Raw genomic sequence first — 22,662 nt, forward strand, 5'->3', positions numbered from 1 at the left:
TTTGGAGACCTCTGGGAAATTATCTCTATTTATTTTTCAGTAGAATGTATTCCTTTCAAAACCCGACCCCTGCCACTGTTTTCCTCATTAATAACCATGCAAGCAAATTTGAAACTCTCCCTACCTCTCAATCTTGTGTGTCATCAGATTTACATTTGTGAAGATGCTATACTATAAAAAGGCAAGGAAGCAAAACAACTGTCTAACTTTGATACTTACTTCAAGAGTAATAAATATAAAACAATTCTACTAGAACTAGAATCTGTTGACCCATAATAATGAGAACAAATTAGGGTTTAAAAATAAAGCTTACTAGACATCTTTTGCATTTACTACAAATCCAAATGTTCAATTTATATATGTTCCTGGAAAGCTGACAGTCTGTAATTGGGGGTACTGGGAGTTGAACCCAGTGCTTTACCACTGAGCTACATCCCCATTCTACTTTATTTTACTTTTAAAATATTGAGACAGGTTTTTGCTAAGTTGCTGAGGGTCTTGGTAAATTGCCAGGCTCACTTCAAACTTGAAATCCTCCTCCATCAGCATCCTGAATTACTGGAACTACAGGCATGCACCACTGTTCCTGGCTTTAATCTGTATTTTTGTAACAGGAGAAATTGTTTGTATAAAATGTGGCAGACAATTAATATGGGGGCACAGGACCTAAAATGCAGTTTTTGTTTTGTGAGCCTAGCTCTGTCTTTCTTATTTGTGAGAATGAAATAAAACTTGCTTTGTCTTCCCTCTTAGAATTGTAAGAATCAAATCTGAATAATGTGAAAGTCCTGTGCAAGCTTCCAGACCATTAAAATAACCTTTTATTAAATAGGTGTAGATTAACTGGCTTGCAGGTTAAACATAATACAAATACACATAGTATTAATTTGTAAAAAAGTTTTAATTCTAGAAAAAAACATACACATTAGAAACTTTCTGTTTTGGAATTAAATCTTTACAAGTTATGACCTTTATGGTGGGAAATTCCTGTCTCTGATTCCCCTCCCTCCTTTTTTGACATGGGGTTCCTCAAATATGGAGGGCTAAGTAGTTAAGACAAAGGAGATCTGCCCTCTTATGGTTATGATGGTAGATCCTGACAGTTTCAGCCTTGTGGGGGAAGAAGGGAAAAGGAAGGAGAAGGCAGCTAGAACAATCTAACCATGTCTGTTCTCTTTTAACATTCAAAAAACAAAAATTAAGGGTTGGGGATGGAGCGCTGTGGTAAAGTGCATACCTAGCACACAAGGCCCTCCAGCACAGGAATAAAAAAACTTTACCATAAACTTTTGTCTTTTACCAAGTGATTTTATGTTTACTAATCTTAAATTATTATTGTATTTATATTATTCTTTGGAATTTGGATAACATCTATAGGAATATTTATAATGTATTTACGAATATTGGATTTGATTTTAGTGTTTTAATAATCTATATCATTTTGACTAGTTTTATTCTAGCTCTTTTTTTTGGAAGATATGTGGCCTGCCTGGTTTACCCTCCTGCCTGCCAGCCTAGGTGATAGGCAAGTGACTACATTCAGATTCTTTTGTATTTTTATTTTGGTACCAGGGATTAAACCCAGGGACGCTTAACCACTGAGCCACATCCCTAGCCCCCCTCCCTTTTAAAAAAATATTTTTGTTATTGATGGACCTTTATTTGTCTATTTTTTTATATGTAGTGCTGAGAATCAAACCCAGTGCCTCACACATACTAGGCAAGTGCTGTACCACTGAGCCACAAGCCCAGCCCATCCCCAGCCCTTTTAATTTTTATTTTCAGACAGGGCTTCACTAAGTTGCTGAGGCTGGCCTCAAACTTGAGGTTCTCCTGCCTTGGCCTCCTGAGTCACTGGGATTCCCAGTGTACTCCACCATGCACTGCTATAGTCAGATTCTTAATTGATACATATTAAAATCCCATGTGGTTAGAAATTGGTAAGAGTCACAGTTGTAAACAAAGATAATTATATGATCTTGACTGGGAAGTCATGTTGTTTTAGTCTTTTTTTTTTTTTTTTTTTGCTCCTGTGACTAAAAGACCTGATGAGCAATTTTAGAGGAAGAAAAGTTTATTTGAGGGCTCACAGTTTCAGAAGTCTCAGTCCATAAATAATAGCCAGCTCCATTTCTCAGAGCTTGAGGTGAGGTAGAACATCATTGTGGAAGAGAGTGGTGGAAGAAAGCAGCTCAAGACATTGTAACAGGAACCAGAGAGAAACTCCACTTACCAGATACAAAATATATACCCCAAAGCCCATCTCTTCCAGCCACCCACCTTCATTTACTAGTTAATCCCTTAGGGAATTACTTCACTAATTGGGTTAAGGCTTATAATCATTTTACCTCTGAACCTTCTGAAATTGTCTCTCACATGGCCTTTTGGAGGATAACTAATATCTCTAAAACTTAACACTTGTTAAGGATATCTTTGAAGTCAGAAATCATAGAAGAAACATTTGATAAATTTGACAACAGTTTTTTATAGGCAGCAAAAACATTATAAGTAAAATTTAAAAGATAAGATATGGGAGCAAAAGAAAACTTTTGTTATATATGTTGCAAATTAAGAATCCTTATACAGTTTTAACTGAAAAAAAAAATTTTTTTTTTTTTGTACTGAGGATTGAATTCAGGGACTTCACCTACAGGTCTTGCTAAATTGCCACCATTGCACATGCATGCACGCGTGCACACACACACACACCCCTTTTTATAGTAATGGGGATTGAATCCAGGGATACTTATCACTGACTGACATGCCCAGTTCTTTTTTTTTTTTAATTTTGAGACAAGCTGTCTCTCAGTTCATGAAAATCTTACTGAATTGCTGAGACTAGCCTCAAATTGGTGATAATCCTACCTCATCCTCCCAAATTGCTGGGATTACATATTTATGCCATTGTGCCCAGCTTAATTGAAATTTTTAAATCATTGTGCTTAATATTTTCTTAAACTTTATGGAGGAAAAGTCCTGTATCAATCAGGTCTGCTAACATTAACCTCTTACTCAAATACCAAGTCAAAAGGTGATTAACTAGGAGGTGAAATTGAGCAACTTTTCATTGACTTAATTTCTCTTCTGTGAGGAGCTTTAACAGATCCTTTGCTTGTTTTCTTTTTAATTTTTTTTTCTTACTCTAGAATACCTTATTCTAAATTATAGGGGTTATTATTCTAAATATAGGGGTATTATTAACACTTTGTCCTCTGTAATTAATTTCTTCTAGTCTCTCACTTTTGATGTTATTACATTTAGTCATTCAGAATTGTTTCCTTCTTAAGTTGCTTTTTTTCCCCCTTCATGGCTTCTATGTTTTCTTTGATTAAGCAGACCTTACGTCAAAGTCATATATATACATACATATTTTCCAATATTTGTATCATATTTTTAAAAGGTTTTTAACCACTTTACAAAATGTTTTGTATGATAGAAAATGGGCATACCACTTTATGCTTCAGAATGATTACCTTGCTCAAAACATTTATTGAATGATCTTTCTTCCATTTTAATTGAAATACCACCTGTATTTTGCATCAGGTTCCCGTAGATATGTGAATCTGTTTCAAGGCTCTTTTCTGCTCATTAATTGTGCCAGTATCATAGTGTTTTAATTATAATAGCTTCATAATAGACTTATCTGGTAGGATAATCTCTACTGAACCATATATTAAATATTTTCTAATAGTAACAATATTTATTTTTCCATATGAAACTCAGAATTATATTAATTTTACATTAGATAGATTCTAGGATTTTTTTTTTGGTCTCTAGGAACCTGGTATGATTCTCTATTTAGTGCTAATAAATTTTTTAGCTCATTTTTTAATTTTTCTTGTTACATTTATTCCTAAATATTTTTTAGTTTTGAACATATTTTAAGATATCACTGTAAATTTTTCAAAGCAATTTTTCAAAGTATTGTTGTACATGTTTCCTTTAGAATCATAGTAGAATGAGGTGCTTTGGTTATTGTTCTGTTTAATTAATAGTTGTCAGATTACAGATTTTTTTTCAAAAACTCAGAGTAAAACATCACATAGTACTCTTTTCTTCTTGATTTAAAGGGAATTTTAGGATCTCTAATGTTATCAGCAGATTTTTCTATGAATGGCATATTTACTAGTTGGATCCTAGTTAAGTTGAATTTATTGAATGACTTTGTGCTTTTTTCCCCCTCTGTTTTATCTTATTTTGTCCTAAGGTTGTTACAACTGTTAATATGAAAGAAGGATACTACCCAATAGATGGATGTATTAAAGAAGATTCTTTTATGGAAAATTTGCATCCTAAAACGTATGTTATATGTGCACTTATTTTAGCATTTTAAGTTATATGTATTTCTGAAACAATTTTTAGAATTATTGATAAAATATTCTTAGAACTCTGTTTCTAACCTTTTGTTTATAGAATGATCTTTGAGTTTATAATTTGTCATCACTGTTAGTAGAATGCAGAGTTCAGCTCCTAAAAAGCAGCATTATTTTGTCTTTTTAAAAATAAGAAAATAATTCAAGGATTACCACATCAGAGTGAGACACTGAGACTAGCTAAAGTTATTGCTGTTGGATGAGAGGAAGTTACAGAGGAAAAAAATGTATATAGTCTCTGCTGTTCTTAAAAGTAGCATGAATATAGTATGATAGAGGACATTGGGAAGAAATGGTTTAGAGGTAATTTATAAAGAATACTAATTTGGGGTTTATTCATTTTTCCTTTCTTCCATAAGACTTGGCACATGTGTCTATTAATAAATGTTCTCTTTGAGTTAGTATTACATAGATTTTTAAAAACAGATTTGAGCTAGAGAGAGGCATTATATTACTTTTTATTACATTTATTTAGATTTATGTTATCTGCTAGTCTGTAAGCCCCTCTTAGGGTATCCCATTTTATTTCTCACTATGTCCTTAGTGAAAGACACAGAGTAAACATGTAGTAAATGTTTATTAGATTTTAAAAAACTAATATTTTTACATTTGCTATATTTTCTGAAGTCATATCTCAATCCCAGCTCATCTAGATTGGTTATGTGCTAGATCATGGGAAAAACTTTTTAAGATATAAAGAATTTTTTTTTTGTTTGTTTTCTGGGGTTCTACGTAGATGGTAATTATACTTTTATATGACTTCTTTTTTTTTAAAGAGAGAGGAGAGAGAGAATTTTTTAAATATTTTTCTGTTGTCGGTGGACACAACATCTTTATTTTATTTTTATGTGGTGCTGAGGATCGAACCCAGCGCCCTACGCATGCCAGGCGAGCGCATTACCACTTGAGCCACATCCCTAGCCCATGACTTCTTAAACATATTTAATATGATAGTAGACTGTGCTAGACATAAAGAGAAATACAAGGTACTGTCAGGGAACAGTCTCATTTGGAACTTTCTAATCTTGTAAATGGTACCTAGTCAATCATCCCAGTTTCTCATATTGCAATTCATTTTACCTCCTGCAGATTCTAACTTTCACAATATCTCCTATATCCATAACATGTCTTCTGTTGCTACTACCCTATGTAATTCTCTTGTTCTCTTTTGTCTACTTCTTACCTCTTCCAGGCTCTTTCTTGTGCTATCCAGTTAAAATCTCTTTAAAGATTTAAAGATTTTAAAGATTCTTTAAAGTAGTATTCTTGAATTTTCACATTACGCCGCAGCATGTCTTTTCAGACTTAAGAGTGCTTCCAAAGGCACCAAAGGAGTGGGTATAGTTATTTTGGGGATAGAAAATCATTTAGCTGCTGGGCTCTGTGGTGCACAACTGTAATCCCAGCAGTTTGGGAGGCTGAATCAAAAGTTCAAAGCCAGCCTCAGTGAAAGTGAGGCACTAAGCAACTCCTTGAGACCCTATATCTAAATAAAAATACAAGATAGGGCTGGGGATGTGAATCAGTGGTCAAGTGCCCCAAAGTTCAATCCCAGGTACAAAAAAAAATTAGCTAAAATCTGGTAGGTGATTTCAACTAAAACATTGAATGCCAGTACTTTTCCCAGCTCCTATAAATGTAGCTCACCAGTCACTTCCTCCTTGAGCTCTGTGTAGAGTGATTAAAGTAAATATTTAGGAATCCTTCTGGCTTATTGTGACTTAGTGGCCATAAGTCTTACCTCCATGAAGTAGTCATTTTATCAGAGTTAGGGCTTCCAGATTTGAATACCAATGAGAGTTGAACAGAGCCAAGCATACTGGCACATCATAATCCCAGAGACTTGGGAGACTGAAGCAGGAGGATTGCCAGTTGGAGGCCAGCCTGAATAATTTAGCAAGTCTCTGTCTCAATATAAAAAGAATTGGGAGTGCACAGTGTTATAGTATCCCTGGGTTCAAATTCTAGCAACACACACTTACATAGTCAAGCAGGTGACTTAAAAAGTGAGATAGGCTGAGTTTAAACGGTGGGCAGTAATGATTGTGGTACATAAGAGGGCTCACCTCTGAAAAGAAGGCAGACCCTGCAAGACCAACCAAATGTTGCCATATCCTTTCCCCAAAGACAAACTAAAGATCTGTACTTCTCTGTAAAATTTTGTGACTTAAAACACCATGCAAGTCAAATCATATTGTACTCTTGTCTAGATATATGTAATATCTAGTAGGTTTGCAAAATGAAAAGTTACTTACAGAGGTAGATTAATCCAGAAAGTTCCCAAATTTTTCCAAAATGCCATTTTAAGTTGAATTTCCCATATATATTTACGTCAGAAACTCTTTAAGTTTCTAATTTAAGTACAATATAAAGTAATTGTAAATTTTTAAATTGTAATATTTGTTGACTCATTTTTATCTATATTTTATCTGTTTTATCTATATATTTTGAAGCAAGAATTGAGAAACTTACTCTTTAGGACTATGTACTCATATATATTTTTAAAACATGAATATTTACATTTCACAATAATAGAATGTTTATAAATTATTTGGTTTTATATTTCTTTCTGTAAAAGTAACATTTGAATACCATGTTTCTTCCATAAACTATAAGCTATGGTTAACTTGGCAAACATGTAAATGCTTACTATGTGCTAGCCAATATAGAAAAAAGTTATAAAGGTAAAAATTAGTAAAAAAAAAATTCATAGACAAGAGAAAGCAACTAATATTTTTGTTTCAATTACTTAATTAAATTTATTACCTTTCTTTAAATTTTCTAAGCTTATCAATGTAATTTTAAATAGCATTTTTGTGTATATGTGCTTCTAATTTGGGGGTACAAGAACTTATTTTAATTCATGAATTTACAACATTTTATTACCAACATCTCTACCAAAAACACCAGGTAAGGAGAGGTGACTTAAGAAATGAAAACACAGGGCTGGGGATATAGCTCGGTTGGTACATTGCTTACCTAGCATGTATAAGGCCCTGGGTTCAAACCCCAGCATCACCAAAAAAAAAAAAAAAGAAAAGAAAGAAAATTCAATATATACTTTGAGATATTCTTTTCAGGGATGTGTTAAGAAATTGAATTTTATTTATTTTTTTATTTATTTTTTATTTTGTTTATTTATTTTGGGGGGTGCCATACTGGGAATTAAACCCAGGCGTATTCTACTACTAAGCTACATCCCCAGTTCCTTTTTAATCTACTTTCTGTTTATTTTTCAGTACCAAGGACTGAACCCAGGAATACTCTACCACTGAATGACACCTATATCCTTTTTTTATTTTTTATTTTGTGATGGAGTCTCACGAAGTTGCCCAAGCTCACCTCAAATTTGGGATCATTCTACCTGAGATTCCCAAATAGATGTTATTACAGGTGTGCACAACTTCACCCAGGAAGAAATTGTAATTTTTATTTTTATTTTTTATACCAGGGATTTAATTCAGAGGCATTTCACCACTGAGCTACATTCCCAGCCGTTTTTATTTTTCATTTTAAGACAGGGTATTACTAAGTTTCTGAGGCTGGCCTCCAACTTATGATCCTCCTGCCTCAGCCTCCCAAACTGCTAGGATTACAAGCATGCAGCACTGTACCCAGCAAGCAATTGGATTCTTGATTAAGTTTCTATGAGAGCATATTTACTCATGTTTTTTTCTCTTATCTTTTTTTTTTTTGAGAGAAAGAGGGAATTTTTTAATATTTATTTTATAGTTTTTGGTGGACACAACATCTTTATTTTATTTTTATGTGGTGTTGAGGCTCGAACCCAGCGCCTCGCGCATGCCAGGCCAGCGCGCTACCTCTTGAGCCACATCCCTAGCCCTTTCTCTTATCTTTTAGAGTTAATTGAGAACCCACTGCACATGTTCTTATGAATCATATAAATTATTTTCAATGAGATAAAAATCAAAATAGAAGTTTAAAACCCTTATATTCATGTTAACATTTAAAATAATGTTACTTCATATTTTCTAGGATAAAGAATTGTTCTCCAAACTGTAAAAAGCCAGTTGATCAGCTAACTGTTGGTTTAGAACATTCAACCTCCATTCACAGGACTGTTTCAAGCTCATCAGCTGTGATGTCGGTATGAGAAATACTAGTCATGAAGTAAAATAAAACCAAACATTTGGCTTTTTCTCTGGTAGCTTACCTTTCTTCTCACAAAGTTCCCATAATTTCAGATTCTTTTGGAAACAAAGGTAACAGATAAACCCACTTTCCTTACTTGAATTTCCTATTTACTCTGGGCATGAATAAGTCTAAACTATTCTTGAACAATTCTCTTTTCTTCCTATTTGTACGTAGCTTCTTCCCTTTGAACCTAATTACTGAAACCAGATTCTATGAAATACAAAGTACAAGTTTCTAAATTCTGTATGTGGTTTTTCCAGTTACTTTCATGGCAACCAAAATGCCTAACTGAATTTGTGATTGAAGATAATGATGTTATTGTTGAAGATTGAACTTTTTTTTTTTTTTGTAGTACTAGAGATCATTAATGGCCTAGAGAGGGGAACAAGTACTTAAATCTTCGTTCTTTGCTTCAAGTTGAAATCTTTTTTTTTTTTTTGGTTTTGGGGGTTTTTTTTGTTTGTTTCTTCGTTTGTTTGTTTTAGTATTTTTTCTAGTTGTAGATGGACACAGTATCTTTATTTATTTTTATGTGGTGCTGAGGACCGAACCCAGTGCTTCATCTGTGCGAGGCAAGCTCTACCACTGAGCTACAGCCCCAGACCTCAAGTTGAAATCTTAATAAATAATCTTATTTTCCTTAAAAACTGTTTATAATTTTTGTGTGCCATGACAAATTGTGCATGATAGTTGAAAAATGGTAACAGCATCATCCTGGTTTGTAAAAATATATCTATGGGAAAAAATCTAGAATGCTTATTGCCAAAAGTCTGAAATGGTGTTTATCTCTGGATAAGCAAGAGTAAAAGTGTTACTTTTGTTTTGTAATCAAAATGATATTTTGAAGTTTTTGCAATTATAATATAAGGTATCTAAGCATCTAATTTTATATATGTATGTGGTTCCCCACCCTCCTTAGGAGACTAAAACTACAGAAGAAATTGATGAAGCATTGAAGATAGCAGGCTATAATTTTGAACAATTAAATATTTCTGTAAAAGTAAGCATTTTATATGATTAAATTCTATCAAGAAGTGAAGCATGTCCTCTTTAAATGTGTACATTTAGATGTGTTATCACAGAGCTTTGAGTTTAGCAATGAGTTATTAAGCTGATAATTTAATAATAGAGAATCGCAAAAGAAGGGAAAATTTCTCCCATGGCCTGCCAGGATTGGACTTGTAGCAGTCTTGTTATGCTAGGAACTTGCTGTGAGCTATATTTGTCTCATAAGCATCCCTGATCATCTTTTCGACATTTGCATATTGTTTGGCAATATTCCCCAAATGAGAGAAGTTTATTTTCTTTTCTCCCTGCTCTTCTGGCAAAGGAGAGACTTACTCATTTGATGTCAATAAAGAAGTTCTTAAGCACCCAGTAACAACAAAATTACAAGTAGGGAGTTAGATTATGCTGTGGATGCTTTTTTGCATAGAAGATAGGACATTTTTAATTGGCAAACAGCCAAATTTCTCAAAAGTAATGAGAACTATGATAAAAGTAGTGAGATACAAGAATTGTAAAAACATTGAGAAAAGAAGGCAAAAGAGAATGATAACTGAGAAACAGTTATAAAATCAGTATCAGATTAATAATAAAAGCAAATCTATAATAAACTGGGGCTAGAAGTTCACCATCTGAACTTAGGAGGGGGAACACTTCAACCCCAAACAGGCAACAGGTGGCTTTCTGCTCCCTGTACCAAAAATTCCTGTCTTATACAATGCAAAATATATTTGCACCATCTCAACATCCCCAGAATCTTGATACCCATTTCAACATCAACTCTTAAATACAAAATCTCATCTAAATATCTTCTAAGTTATAGGTGAGACTCGATATGATTCATACTGGGGTAAAATTCCTTTCTACCTGTAATCTACACAAGAAAGCACTAAAAGCACTTTGGTGGACAGGCATAAGGATAGACATTCTCATTCCGGAGTGTTGAAATTAGAAGAAAAAGAGAGGGTCATGGATCCTATCAACAGTTTTAAAAGCAATTCAAAAATGCAAAGAAGCACCAGGCATAGGGACACATACGTAATCTCGGTGACTTGGGAGGTCGCGAGATAGGAAGATTTCAAGTTTGAGGCCAAGCCAGCCTCTCAACTAATGAGACCATGTCTCAGAGTTAAAAAAAAAAAAAAAAAAAAAAAAAGGAATGGGGATGCAGCTCAGTGTAAAGCATTTCCGAGTTTAATCCCCAATACCAAAAAACAAAAATAATAAAAATAAATTTATGGAAAAGCTAACTTCAAGTGTGATTTCTAAGTTTTTTGGTTTTGTTGTTTTTGTTTTTATTTAGGGAATCATACCATAGAGAAATGCAACTACCTAAAATGACTTGTGTCCTGTAATTATAAAAGAATTAAGGAAAAAAATTAGAAAACTTACCAATAAATTTTTTTAGGTCTTTTTGCCAGATTATTAGTACAAAATGCCAATAAGGGGTGGTCTTACTCACAAGTACCAGGACTTAAAATTGAACTTTGTTTCAATTTTACTGTTTATTATCATCTAATCACCTCTTGCACTATTTTGAAAAGTTTAGAAAGTACCTGTTACTTTCAAAATTATATTGACAGTTCTACTTGGGCAAAGTAAATATACCAAATTAGATCTTTGAATTGTTTTTCCCAGATGCTTGAACGCATAGAGAATCAAACAAAAGAGGAGACACATAATCTTATAGAAGTTGTGGAGAAACAATTTGATAAACTTGTTGCTTCTCTTGATTCCAGGTAATAAAATACAAACACAATGAAACCGAAGTTTTTTAATACTAACGTCATTTTTTTCTTTTGTTTAGATGAAGTAATGAATAACTTTCAAACAAGTTTGGAATGTGTAGTCTCTGTAGGCTGATTTTTAAAAATATATATAGTTTTAGTTGAAAATGGACACAATAGCTTCATTTTATTTATTTTTCAGTGGTGCCGAGGATAGAACCCAGTGCCTCACACATTCCTGGCAAGCACTCTACCACTGAGCCACAACCCCAGCCCCTATAGACTGATTTTGAGAACTTAAAAATGAAATTGGTACTTTTTTCTTTTTTGACAGTGTCAGGGATTTAACCAGAAGTTCTGTGCCACTGAACTATATCTCCAGCCCCATTTTTTAAAACTCTGAGACACAGTTTTACTAAATTGCTGAGACTGACTTGTAACTTGTGATCATCCTGCCTCTGCCACTGTGCCTAGCTTGTACTTTTTTTTTTTTAATTTTAGCTATTTACTTCTGGTCCCGAAGCTAATTTAAAATTAACAAGCTTTTTACTTAAAGCAATTTGCACAGAAAAATAAAAGCTTATGCCTGTAATCCCAGCAACTCAGGAAACTGAGGCTAAAGGATAGAAAATTCCAGGCCAGCTTCAGCAATTCAGCGAGACCCTGTGTCAAAATTAAAAGGATTGGAGATGTAGCTTAGTGCTAGAATGCTAGAGTAGCCTCATGGTAGAATGCTTCTGGGCTCAATCCCCAGTACAAAAAAAAAAAAAAAAAATCACACCAAAACCCTCACATTATTGAGTTACTCAGGCTTTTCTCCAGCTTGTGATCCTTCTGCTTCATTCTCCCAAGTAGTTTGGATTACACACATGCTAGGCAAGTACTTTACCATTGAGCAACATCCCCAGATCTCTGTATTTTGAGATGGTCTCCCTGAGTTAATTAATTTTCACTATCTTGACAGTCTCTATGTATGTATATTTACTGGTGATTGAGTCCAGGGCCTGTGCATGCTAGTAGGCAGGTGCTATATCATGAGGTATGTCCCTTGCCCTTGTTAGAGTCTTTTAATTGATTTTTTTTTTTTTGTACCAGGGATTGAACTCAGGGGCACTCAACCACTGAGCCTCATCTCCAGCCCTATTTTGTATTTTATTTAGAGACAGGGTCTCACTGAGTTGCTTAGTGCCTCACTTTTGTTGAGGCTAGTTTTGAACTCACGATCCTCCTGTCTCAGCTTCCCTAAACTCTGGGATTACAGGCATGCACCACCGTACCCAGCAATAAAAGTCCGGTTTATTACTCTTTTTTGCTTGTGCTTTTGGTGTCATATTCAAAAAAAACCATTGCCGGATCCAACATCATGGTGCTATGTTTTCTTCAAGAATTTTGTAGTTGTAATTCTTATATTTTGATCTTTGATCTGTTTTGTAATTTTTGTTTATAGTATAAGATAAGGGTCCAACTTCATTCTTTTGAATTGCGCATTCAATTTTCCCAGCACCATTTCTTGAACAGACTGTCTTTTCCACATTGAATGGTCTTGGCACCTTTATAAAAAATTAGGTCGAACTATATGTTAAGATTTAGTTAAAAATTTAGTTTCTGTTTTATGCTATTGATCTGTGTCTTTGTGTCAATACCATACTATTTCCATTACTGTATCTTAGTAGTAAGTTCTTAAATCTGAATGTGCATCTTTCATATTTGTTCTTTTTGAAACTGTTTTGATTATTCGGGAACTCATTACGACAACCTTTAGGATGGGATTTTCTATTACTGCAAGAAAGTCATTTGGATTTTATAGGGATTATATTTATTGGTAGATCACTTTGGATAGTATTGACTTGTGTGTGGTGAGGGATGCATACTAGGGATTGAATTCAAGGGTGCTCTACCACTGAGCTACATCCCCAGCCCTTTTATTTATTTATTTTAATTAATTAATTTGTCTTTTGTTTGGGGGTTTTTTTTTTTTTTTGAAACTGAATCTCACTAAGTTGCCAGTGCTGGCCTCAAACTTGCAATCCTTCTGTCTCTGCCTCCAGAGTCACTGGGATTACAAGTGTGCACCACTGCACATGGCTCTGATTTACTTTTAACTTACTTTTAGCACACATTTATCAGGTTCCTTCTATCTGCCAGGCATGGTGCTAGGAAGTGGAGAATATACAAATATCTTCCAGGAACTTCACAGCTTGGTAGTATGAATCTGAAAATGAAATGCCACTAATAATGAGATAAATCCTGGGATTATAGGCATGTCCCATCACACTGCCCATTTAGTTATATTCTTAATTTCTTTAAGCAATTTTGTATAGTATATGGTATACAAGTCTTTTTCTTCTTGGTTGCTTAGTAAGTAATTTTGATCTTTTTGTTTTATTTCATGTTTGAGACATATTTGTACACTCATGAGTAGTGGTAAATTTATGATAATTAGCATATCATCACTTTATCACTTCTTTTGGCAACTATATTAAAATTACTCTCTTCTAGCTATTTTCTAGCTTCTATTCAGATCTTTAGACCAGTTTTTAAGGTGGGTTTTTGTTTTGCTATTGAGGTATTAAAGTTCCTTATTTATTCTGTATATTAACTCTTATCAAATGTATGTTTATAAATACTTTCTCCTGTTCTGTAGGCTGTCTCTTTGTTCTGTTGATTGTATCCTTTACTATATTCACTCTACTGTGCCACATATGAATGATAACATTGTACATGTTGATATATACTTTCTTTTCTCTCCCCTTTTATTTTCACTGGTGACTAGGAACCACTGTTCTGCTCTCAACTTCTGTGGGATCTGTTTTTTTTTTTTTAATATTCTCATTATGAGTAATTCATGAGTAAGATCATTTGATATTTGTCTTTATGTAATTGATTTTTTTCACTTAACATAAGGTCCTCCAGGTCCATCCATATCGCCAGAAATAACAAAATATTTTGCTTTGTATAGTTGAATAGTATTCTATTATGTGTGTGTGTATCTACATCGATATATTCCAGTCTCTGGAATTATTTGTGCTAAATTATTTGTGCTCAGCTTCTATTCAGATACATATCACATTTTCTTTAGCCTTTCTTCCATTGATGAACATTAAGGTTGATTCTATATTCTGGCTATTGTGAAAAGTGCTATGGTAAACACAGGTGAACAGGTAGTTGATTGGTTGGTGGTTGTTTTCAGTACTGGGGGTTGAGCTCCAGAGCACTCTAACCACTGAAATATATTCCCATCCCTTTTTATTTTTTATTTTGAAACAGGATCTTGTTAAAGTGCCAAGGCTGGCCTTGAACTTGTGATCCTCTTGCCTTAGCTTCCCAAGTCACTGGGAATGTGATGTGCCACTGTGTCCAGTTTGAGGTGTTTTTGTTTTTGTTTTCGTTTTGAGACAGTGTCTCACTGAATTATTTAGGCTAGCCTCAAACTTTTGATCCTCCTGCTTCACCCTCCCAAATTGCTGGGATTACAGGCATGCTCTACTGAGCCTGGTTTACCGGTGGTTTTTGTTTTTGTTTTTGTTTTTTTGGTACCAGGGATTGAACCCAGAGTCTTTTTTTATTCCTGAGCCATATCCTCAGCCCTTTTTATTTTTAACTTTGAGACAGTCTTGCTAGATTGCTGAGGATGGTCTTAAACTTTTGATCCTCCTGCTTCAGCCTCTCAAGTCTCTGGGATTACAGATTTGTGCTACTGTGCCCAGATTCTATTTAGATATTTAGCCCATTTTTTAATAGGGTTATTTGTTTTGTTTTGCTATTGAGTTTGAGTTCCCTATTTATTCTGGATGTTAACCCTTGTCAAGCATGTTTATAAATATTTTCTTCTATTCTGTAGGCTGTTTCTTGTTCTGTTGATTATATTCTTTCCTGTACAGAAGCCCTTTAGATTATTAGAGTTGCATTTGTCAATTTTTTGTTTTTGTTGCCTGTACATTTTAAATTATATTTTTAAAAAAATCATTACCCAGGCCACTGTCCTGAAGTATTTCCCTTGTGTTTTTTTCCTAGTAGTTTCATAGTTTGAGGTTTTACATTATCTATTTTCAGTTGATTTTTATTACTGGTGAGAAATGTGGTCTACTTCCATTCTTCTGCTTGTGAATATCCCCATTTATTAAAGAGATCTTTCTTTCCCTACATGTGTTCTTGGCTCCTATGTAACAACAAAAACAACAAAAATTAGATGTAAGGTGAGGGAATGTTTTGGTTCTGTATTCTTACACATTGGTTTTTGCATCTTTTGTTTTTAAATGTCAGTACCATACTGTTTGATTCTGTATGCTTTGAGGTATATTTTGAGGTCTGTACTGTGATAACTCCAGCTTTTTTTTTTTTTTTTTGGCTCAGGATTGCTTTGGCTAGTCAGTCTTCTGCAATTTCATATGAATTTTATGATTTTTTTCTAATTTTATGAAAAATGGCATTGATATTTTCATGGGAGTTCAATTGAATCTGTAGATCACTTTCAGTTATATAAGCTTTTTTAACAATATTGTCAATCCATATGTAGGATATTTTCTATTTATCCTCTTCAGTTTATTTCACCAGTTTTGTATAATTTTCATTATTGAGATCTTTCACTTCTTTAGTTGAATTTATCCCTGGGGTTTTGTTTGGTTTTTAAAAGTTTGGGGGTTTCTTTCCTCCTTCCTTCTTTCCTTCACTGGGGATTGAACCCAGGGACCAAGGGGCACTTGACATTAGACTATATCCCAGTCCTTTTTATTTTTTATTTTGAGATAGGGTCTCACTAAGTTGCTGAGGCTGGTCTCAAATCCTCTTGCCTCAGCCCTCCAAGTCACTGTGATTAAAGGTGTGTGCCAATATACCCCGCTTTGGGCTTTTTTGTTGTTGTTGGAATTGAACCCAGAGTCTTTTTATTGCTGAGCCTTATCCTCAGCCCTTTTTATTTTTAATAAAAAGGGTGGTGGTGGTGGTAGTGGGTTTTTGTTTGTTTGTTTTGGGTAGCTATTATAAATGGGATTATTCTTTTAATTTTTCAAATAACTGAATGTTAGAGGATAGAAATGTTTGTGATTTTTTTGTGTTGGTTTTGTATCCTACAGCCTTATTCAATTTATTAGTTCCAACAGTTTTTTAGTGGAGTCTTTAAGTTTTGTATACCTGAAAACAAGGACAGTTTGACTTCCTACTTTTTTAGTAGTCTTTTAAGTTTTGTCACCTGAAAACAAGGACAGTTTGACTTCCTACTTTTCCATTTGGGATGTCCTCCCTCCCTCCCTCCCTCTCTCCTTTCTTTCTTATACTAGGGATTGAACCCAGGTGTACTTTACCACTGAGCGGTATCCCCAATCCTTTTCATTTTTTATTTTGAGTCCTCACTGAGTTGCTGAGGCTGACCTTGAAGTTGAATCTTCTTCCCATAGCCTCCCAAGCTAATGGGATTACAGGCATGACACTGTGCCCAGTGCCCTTTATTTTTCTCTTGCCTAATCCATCTGTCTAGGATTTCCAGTACCATGTTCAATAAAAGTCATGAAAATGGACACCCTTGTCTTGTTCCACATCTTAGGAATAAGTTTTTAATTTTTCTCTATTCAATATGATACCAGCTGTGGGTTTGTCATATGAGGCCTTTACTGTGTGGAGGTACATTCCCTCTATACCTGCTATGGTCTTTTGATCTTGAATGCCCCCCAAGGATCCATGTGCTGAAGGCTTGGTCCCCAACCAGTGATTTTTTTTGTTTGTTTTTGTACTAGGGATTGAACTTTAAACTGAAGGGCACTTTACCCCTGAATTGCATCCCCAGTCCTATTTGTGTGTCTGTCTGTCTGTCTGTATGTACTAAGGATTGAACCCAGGAGTACTTTACCAACGAGTTACATCCCCAGCCCTTTTTCTTTTTTAATTTTGATAAAGGTCTCACTAGGTTGTTGAGGCTTGCCTCAAATTTGCAATCCTCCTTCCTTGGCACCTGAGTTGCTGGGAGTAGAGGTATGCATCCCCATGCCAGCCTCAGCCAGCATTATTGAGAGGTGGTAGAACCTTGAGAAGAGGGGGCCTTGAGAAGATGTGGAAGGAAGTTTGGTCACTGAGGTTGTGCCCATGAAAGGGATACTGACGTCTTGGTCCCTTCTATTCCTTTCTCTATGCTTCCCAGTGGCCATCATGAGAACTGTTTCCTCTGCCACACATTCCTGCCATTATGTATTGTCTTGCCACAGGCTCAAATGCAATGGGACTAATTAAACATGAACTGAAATTTCCAAAACTAAGCCACAGTAAATCTTTCCTCATTTTAAGTGATGATATAGGTATTTGTCACCATAATGGAAAGCTAACACAGTATCTAATTTGTTGATACCATAAAGGGATGTTGAATTTTATCAAATGTTTTTCTGTATCTCTTGCTTGATTCTGAAAGTATCACATTTATTCAAATATCCTTGCATCGAGGGGATGAATCCTGGTTGATACTAATAAATAATCTTTTTAATGCACCTTTGAGTTGTTTGGTACTTTTTGTTGATGTTTTTGCCCATATGTCCATCAGGGATATTGGCCTGTTTTTTTTTTTTGTTTTGTTTTTGTTTTTGTTTTTTGTTTTTTTTTTTTGTCAAGTCCTTATCTAGTTTTGATACCAGAATAACACTGACCTCATAGAAAGAGTTTGGAAGGATTTCTTCCTCTTTAATTTTCTTTTAATAGAATAATTGATATTAATTCCTCTTTAAATGTTTTATAGAATTCTTCGTAAGCCATCAGGTCCTGAGCTTTTCTTTGCTGGAGATTTTTTGTTGTTGTTGTTGTTGTAGTACCAGGGATTTGAAAGGGTGCTTAATCATTGAGCCACATCCACAGATCTCTTTTTTTTTTTTTTCCCTTTCCCCTGAGTTGGCTTTGAACTCGCAATCCTACCTTTCTTGAGGACTTAATTTTGGTAGTTTTTAATGTGTTAAGGAATTTATCCATTTCTTACAGGTTTTCCAATTTGTTTATAATAACTTCTATTGATCTTTTATATTGTTGTGGTATCAGTTGTAATGTCTTCATTTTCATATCTGATCCTATTTATTTTGAATCTTCTCTCTATTATTATTAGTCTAGCTAAAGATTTGTCAACTGTGTTTATTTTTTGAAAAAAAATTTTTGTTTCATTGATTTTTTTTGTACTTTTTTGTCTCTATTTTGTTGATTTCTATTCTGATCTTTATTTCTATACTGCTAATTTGGGGTTGGAGTTTGTTCTTGTTTTTCTAGTTGCTTAAGATACATTGTTCAGGGGCTGGGGTTGTGGCTCAGTGGTAGAGCACTTGCCTCAAATGCATGAGGCATTAGGTTCGATCCTCAGCACCACATAAAAATAAATAAAGATATTGCATCCATATACAACTAAAAAAAGTTATAAAACAATACATTGTTCAGTTGTTAACTTGAAAGATTGTTTTTCTTTTTTAATTTAAGCATTTGTTACTTATGAACTTCTCTTTTAGAACTGTGTTAGCTATAGTCCAGACATTTTGATGTATTGTGTTTCTATTTTCATTTGTGTCAGGAAATTTATATTTATATTTAATTTATTTTTTTAAAATATATTTTAATTGTAGATGGACACAATACCTTTATTTATCTATCTTTATGTGGTGCTGAGGATTGAACCCAGGACCTCACACATGCTAGGCTAGCACTCTACTACTGAGCCACAACCCTAATCCCTATATTTAATTTCTTTAATGACTCTTGTTGTTCAGGAGCATGTTGTTTAATCTCCACGTATTTATATTGTTTCCAGAGTCATTGACTTTCAGTTTCATTCTTTTGCGTTCAGAAAAAAAAAAAAAAACAACTTGGATGTTCTTCTTTGTTGTTGTTAAGACTTGTTTAATTGCCTAACACATGAGCTCTCCTGCAGTTGAAAATAATATGTATTGCATAACTGTTGGATAGAATGTTCTATAAATATCTACTAAGTCTCTTTGGTCTAACATATACTTATTTATTTATTTATTTTATATGGTGGTGAGGATTGAACCCAGGGTCTTGCACATGCTAGATGAGCACTCTGCCTCTGAGCCACAACCCCAGCCCCAAACATATAGTTTAAATCCCATGTTTCTTTGTTAATTTTCTTTCTGGATGATCTATTCACAGATGTAAGCAGGGTGTTGAGCCCCCTACTGTTACTTTGTACTGCAGTCTGTCCCTTAAGATTTGTTAATGTTTGTTTTACATATTTAGGTGCTCCAGTGTTAGGTGCTTATATTTTATAATTGTTTTTATTTTCTTGTTATATTGGCTCTTTTATCATTGTTTGCCTGTTTCTATAGTTTTTGACTTTAAAGTCTATTTTCTCTGAAAGAAATACAACTACTCTTGATCCTTTTTGGTTTCCATTTCCTTGGACTATCTTTTCTCTCCATTCACTTTTGGTCTGTGTATGTCCTTACTAAAGAAACAAATATCTCTTTTAGGTGGCATAGTTGGATCTTTGTTTTTAAATCTATTCTGTCACTTTGTGCCCTTTAGTTGGAGAATTTTAATCCATTCACATCCAAAGTAATTATTGATAGGTAAGGACTTCCTGTAGCCATTTTGTTGCTTATTGCTTGATTTATAGTTGTTTTGTAGACCCTTTGTTCTTTTCCTTTTTTTTATCACTTGATTTTTTGCTTTTTAATTTTAGTGTACTACTTATATGTTTTAGTTTGGAGGTTACAATGGGGCTTATTAGAAACATAGTTATAACACATTATTTGAACAAATGTCTACTTGACATTGATCACAGAAAGAAAGGAAAAACTGTATATTATAACTCCTTTTCTCCCCACATTTTGAACTTTTAATATTTTCAGTTTACATCTTTTTATATTGCCTATCCATTGACATTCTGTGATTATTATTTTCATTTTTATTTTTTATCTTTTAATCTTCCTATGTGGGGTATAAGTGGTTTCTTCCTTGGGATTGTGGTATTACAGAGTTTTTAAAAGATTTTATGTAAATGTTTACTATTACCTATGAATTTTATATTTTCATAAGCTTTGTGTTACATGTTAATGCTCTTTTCAGTTTTAAGTACTTCATTAATTAAGCATTACTCACAAGACAGGTCTGATGTTAATGAATTTCCTCAGCTTTTGTTTGTCTGGGAATGCCTTTATCTCTCTTCTATTTCTAAAGGATAGCTTTGTCAGTATTCTTGGTTGGCTTTTTTTCCTCAAGTACTTTGAATGTATCATCCATTCTCCCGGCCTACAGGATTTCTGCTGAGAAATCTGTTGTTATTTGTGTTGAGAATCCTTTATAAGTAATGTATGTCTTTTCTCTTGCTGCTCTTAGAATTTTTTGTTGATACTTTAATTATTATGTGTCTTGGTGAACTCCTCTCTGGATTGTATTCAGTTAGCAATCTCTGTGCTTCCTGTACCTGGATGTTGGCTTTTTTCCTCAAATTAGGGAAATTGTCATCTAATATTTCCTTAAGTATGCTTTCTGGCCCTATTTTTTCTTCATCTACTTTAATTCCTGTTTTTGTAAGTTTGGTCTCTTGATGGTGTCTCATAATTCCCATAAACTTTTTTCATTATTTATAGTTCTTTTTTTTTGTAGATTTCATTTCTCAGTATATGCATATGTTCTTTCCTCTCTCCCTCTAGATCCCCTTCCTCTAATCTATTGGTCTCCCTCTGGTTTTGTGAGATCCTCAATGTCTCACCATTGCTGAGGCTGGCTTTGAACTCACGATCCTCCTGCCTCAGCCTTCTGAGCCTCTGGGATTATAGGCATGTGCCACTTCACCTGGCTCCTATGGAATTTTAACAGGTGGGACCTATGAGGAAGTTCTTAAGTCACTGAAGATAAAGGGGATGTGGAAGTCTGGCACACACCTGTGATCCCAGCTACTCAGGAGGCTGAGGCAGGAAGACAGCAAGGTCAAGGCCAGCCTCAGCAATTTAGTGAGACTGTGTCTCAAAACAAAAAGGGCTCAGGGTGTAACTCAGCAGTAGAGTATCCTTGAGTTGAATCCCCAGTACTGCCAAAAAAAAAAAAAAAAAAAAAAAGCAAAACCAAAAAAATCAGAGGATTACAGAACCCCAAACCTATTTTCTACCCATCCTCTGCCCGTCCCATTCAAGATATGATTATTCACTCCCACTATGATGTGCAGCCCTCACCAAAGACCCAAATACAGTAGAGCCTCCCAATCTTGGGCTTGAACCTCCATAATTATTGACCAAAATAAACCCTCTTTATTTCATAAGTAGCCTTTGTCAGGTATTTCATTATAGCATGAAGCTAATATAATAATGATGCCATCTGGCACAAGGCTTTTATTTCTGGGGAAATTTTTGATTACTGATTCTCTCTTTATTAGTCTGTTCATATTTTGTAATTCTTTATGAGTGAGTCTTGATAGCTTATGTTTCTAGGAATTTGTCAACTTCATTAGTAATAGTCTCATAATCCTTTTTATTTCTGTAAAATTGGTAGTAAGTGCTCATTTTCTTTCTGATTTTAGTAATTTGATACTTCTCTTTTTTTAGTATAGCTAGATTTGTCACTTTTAATTTTTAGAATCATATTTTTAGTTCATTTTCTCTGTTATTTGCTTTTATTTTTCTCTTTCCTTTTTTTTTTTTTTTTTGGTTTTTGTTTTGTGTGGGGCGAGGGATTAAAACAAGGGCTTCACACTTAAGCACTCTACCAGTTGGCTACATCTCCAGCCTTTAAAAAATATATTTATTTTGAAACAGGACCTTACTAAGTTGTCCACACTACCCTCAAATTTGTAATCCTCCTGTGTCGGCCTCATGATTAGTTGGGATTGCAGGTGTGTTCCACCATGACTGACAGTTCTCCATTTTATCTCTGCTGTAATCTTTATTTCCCTCCTCCTACCATCTTTGAGTTTAGTTTGTTCTTTTTGTAGTTCTTTGTGGAATATAAAGTTTAGATTGTGCTTTTCAAAGTTTTTTTTTTTTTTTTTTTTGCAAGGTACTGGGAGTTGAACAGAGTGGTACTCTATCACTGAGTACATCCCAACCCTTTTTATTTTCTTTTTGAGAATGGATCTCACTAAATTGCCAACCCTCAAATTTGTGGTTCCTCAGCCTCTTCAGTAGCTGGGATTACAGGCATGTGCCATCAGGACCAATTTGAAAGCTCTTTTTAATTTAATTTTTAATTATTTTATTTTTTGTGATTCTGGGGATTGAATCCAGGGCCATGCACATGCTAGGTAAGGCAATGTACTTTGAACTATATCCTTAGACTTTGAAAATATAATTATTTATAGCTATAAATGTCCATCTCAAAACTATGAATATTTTATGTTTTTACTTCATTTGTTTCAGCATTATTTCCTAATTTCCCTTGGAATTTCTTCTTTTACCCATTGAGGTTTAGAAGCATATTCTGTAATATTTACATAT

The 22,662-nt window shown here is 34.2% G+C and overlaps 1 protein-coding gene across 2 annotated transcripts in view; it reads left to right on the plus strand.

Moving 5' to 3' along the window:
* Rnf17 (ring finger protein 17) overlaps positions 1–22,662 on the plus strand; it is a 114,624-nt gene that overhangs the window by 3,431 nt on the left and 88,531 nt on the right. For both annotated transcript variants that reach the window (XM_077792974.1, XM_077792981.1), the window contains exons 3-6: positions 4,208–4,299; positions 8,370–8,481; positions 9,448–9,528; positions 11,172–11,272. In XM_077792974.1, the coding sequence (XP_077649100.1) occupies positions 4,208–4,299; positions 8,370–8,481; positions 9,448–9,528; positions 11,172–11,272 (386 nt within the window). The remainder of the gene's footprint in view (positions 1–4,207; positions 4,300–8,369; positions 8,482–9,447; positions 9,529–11,171; positions 11,273–22,662) is intronic.

The sequence above is a fragment of the Urocitellus parryii genome, chromosome 2 (genome assembly GCF_045843805.1).
Source record: "Urocitellus parryii isolate mUroPar1 chromosome 2, mUroPar1.hap1, whole genome shotgun sequence".
Taxonomy (NCBI): Eukaryota; Metazoa; Chordata; class Mammalia; order Rodentia; family Sciuridae; genus Urocitellus; species Urocitellus parryii.